Source organism: Tupaia chinensis, unplaced genomic scaffold (genome assembly GCF_000334495.1).
Source record: "Tupaia chinensis unplaced genomic scaffold, TupChi_1.0 Scaffold000242_1, whole genome shotgun sequence".
NCBI lineage: Eukaryota > Metazoa > Chordata > Mammalia > Scandentia > Tupaiidae > Tupaia > Tupaia belangeri.
In genome coordinates this window covers 315,831-317,890 of record NW_006159720.1, presented here as the reverse complement: position 1 = coordinate 317,890, position 2,060 = coordinate 315,831, and the positions used below count along the sequence as shown (strand labels likewise).

The following is a 2,060-nucleotide window of genomic DNA, read 5'->3' as shown; positions in this document are numbered from 1 at the left end:
TTTACTCTGGCTGTAGCCGGCTGAAAAGATGCTAAGGGGCATTGAGGTCTTGGCCTGATTTTGTTCACCCGTGTCACCTCCCTGTGCACCCACCCCGGCTGGAGAATGGCTTCCGGCATAGATTCCACGTTATTCCTGGTTAAAAGTGTTGAATAGTATCATAGTTTTGGTGTTGCCATCATAGCTCTATGGTTCTTACTTCAAATCTCCTCAAACACCAGTTGCTTTCAATTCTCAGGATTACTTTTAAACCCACAGACCATAAACTTTGGTTTCTCTTATATATTGGTTTGTTAGAAAAGATGTCATTTTTTTTTTACTGTTTCTCTTTCTTTTTTTTTTTTAAATAGAGATTTTTGCTATATACTTACCGGGGAGACAGAGAGATGGAAAGTGAGAAATCACTCCCCGAGGGGATGGCCACTCAATCCCTTCACCTTCATTCTCCCACGAGATTTTGGGCACACATGCACACACACCTGACATGAGTTTAAAGCTGCTGGATCTGGAGGCTCAATCCACAGCCAACTATGTTGCAGTCTAATGATATAACCGTTATGCCATCTGTTAGTCCCTCTGTTTTTATCTGCAAAAATTGCATCAAGACTTTTAGACAACCTTAGAAGAGCAGCCCACCATAGCCATCTTTTCATTAACATTCACTATTTTAATATTACATTGGCTTAAAGAAATAGTGTGGATTTGTTATGGATCTCTTTAAGGCATCCTTCACATCCTTATTCCTCAGACTGTAGATCATAGGATTTAGCATCGGGATCACCATGGTATAAAATAAAGAACTGATGCTGTCAGTATCTAATGAGTGACTTCTTCGAGGCTTCAGATTGATAAATAGCAGTGTCCCATAGAAAACTGCAACAGCCATCATATGGGAAGCACAAGTAGAAAAGGCTTTTCTCCTTCCTTCAGAGGAACGTATTCTTAGAATGGACAAAACAATGTTGAAATAAGATACTAGAACTGTACCTAAGGAAAAAAACAAATTGGTAGTTGCAGATACAAAAACTACTGTTTCTGGTACATAAATATCAGAGCAGGACAATGCTAAGAGATGTGCAATATCACAGTAAAAATCATTGATTACGTTGGAGGAACAATAAGACATGGAGAATACACAAGGGGAAACCACGACAGCTGTTGAAAAGCCATAGAGGTATGTGAGGGCTACCAGCAGACGGCACAACCGTGGGGATATCACCACCATGTACATCAGGGGGTTACAGATGGCCACGTAGCGATCATAGGCCATCACAGAGAGCAGGATGACCTCAGACACTATGAAAAATAAGAAAACTCCCTGTTGGATGGCACATTCATAGTATAAAATAGTATTCTTCTTCACTACAAAAGCAATCAGCATTTTAGGGCCAATGACAGTAGAATTGCCAAGATTGATAATAGCCAAATGTCGCAGGAAAAAGTACATGGGTGTTTGAAGTCGAGAGTCAAGGCTGGGGAGGGTGATGGTGCCCAGGTTCCCTGCCACAGTCAGCCCATAGATCACCAGGAAGATCAGGAAGAGGGGAACCTGCAGCTGTGGAGTGGCTGAGATGCCAGTGAGAATAAACTCAGTGACCTGAGTGAAATTTCCAGGAGCCATGTAAGAGTTTGTAAGTTCATCTGTTTAGGGAAAAGAAGAAATGCATATAATTATTTTTTAAGAAATAATTTTAGGGGGCCAACAGGTGGTGCAGTTGTTAAGGTACTGGACTCCCACGTGGCCAACTGCAGATCAAGTCCAGGACCCAACAACTTGAAACTCATGCCAGGTGCATGTACATGAATGCCTAAAATCCCTAGAGGAGAATGGAGAAGAGATTGAGGCATGGCCATCTTCTTTGTGGGCGGGGATTGATTTCTCCCTTTCTGTCTCTTTCTCTGGTGAGTGCACATGCCCTATATAAAAAATATCTCTCAAAAAGAAAATTAAGAAATTCAGTCATTAACTCAGTTTTCTAGACCCAGTACATAAACTTTGCAATTCTATGAGAAACATAAAAAGCAAGTATGGCGAATTGGATTTGGTAAATTAAATGAAT

At 41.0% G+C, this 2,060-nt stretch overlaps 1 protein-coding gene across 1 annotated transcript; it reads right to left on the bottom strand.

Annotated features, from left to right (window-relative positions):
* Positions 1–673: 673 nt before the first annotated feature.
* On the bottom strand, positions 674–1,621 carry LOC102483885 (olfactory receptor 8J3). Its single transcript, XM_006148749.1, has one exon. It carries the CDS (start codon positions 1,619–1,621, stop codon positions 674–676), a length of 948 nt encoding a protein of 315 aa, XP_006148811.1.
* Between the last annotated feature and the right edge of the window lie 439 nt (positions 1,622–2,060).

What these genes read in the sequence shown, in the direction of transcription:
- LOC102483885 (XM_006148749.1), bottom strand. Translation starts at nt 1,621, where the DNA reads ATGGCTCCTGGAAATTTCACTCAGGTCACTGAGTTTATTCTCACTGGC.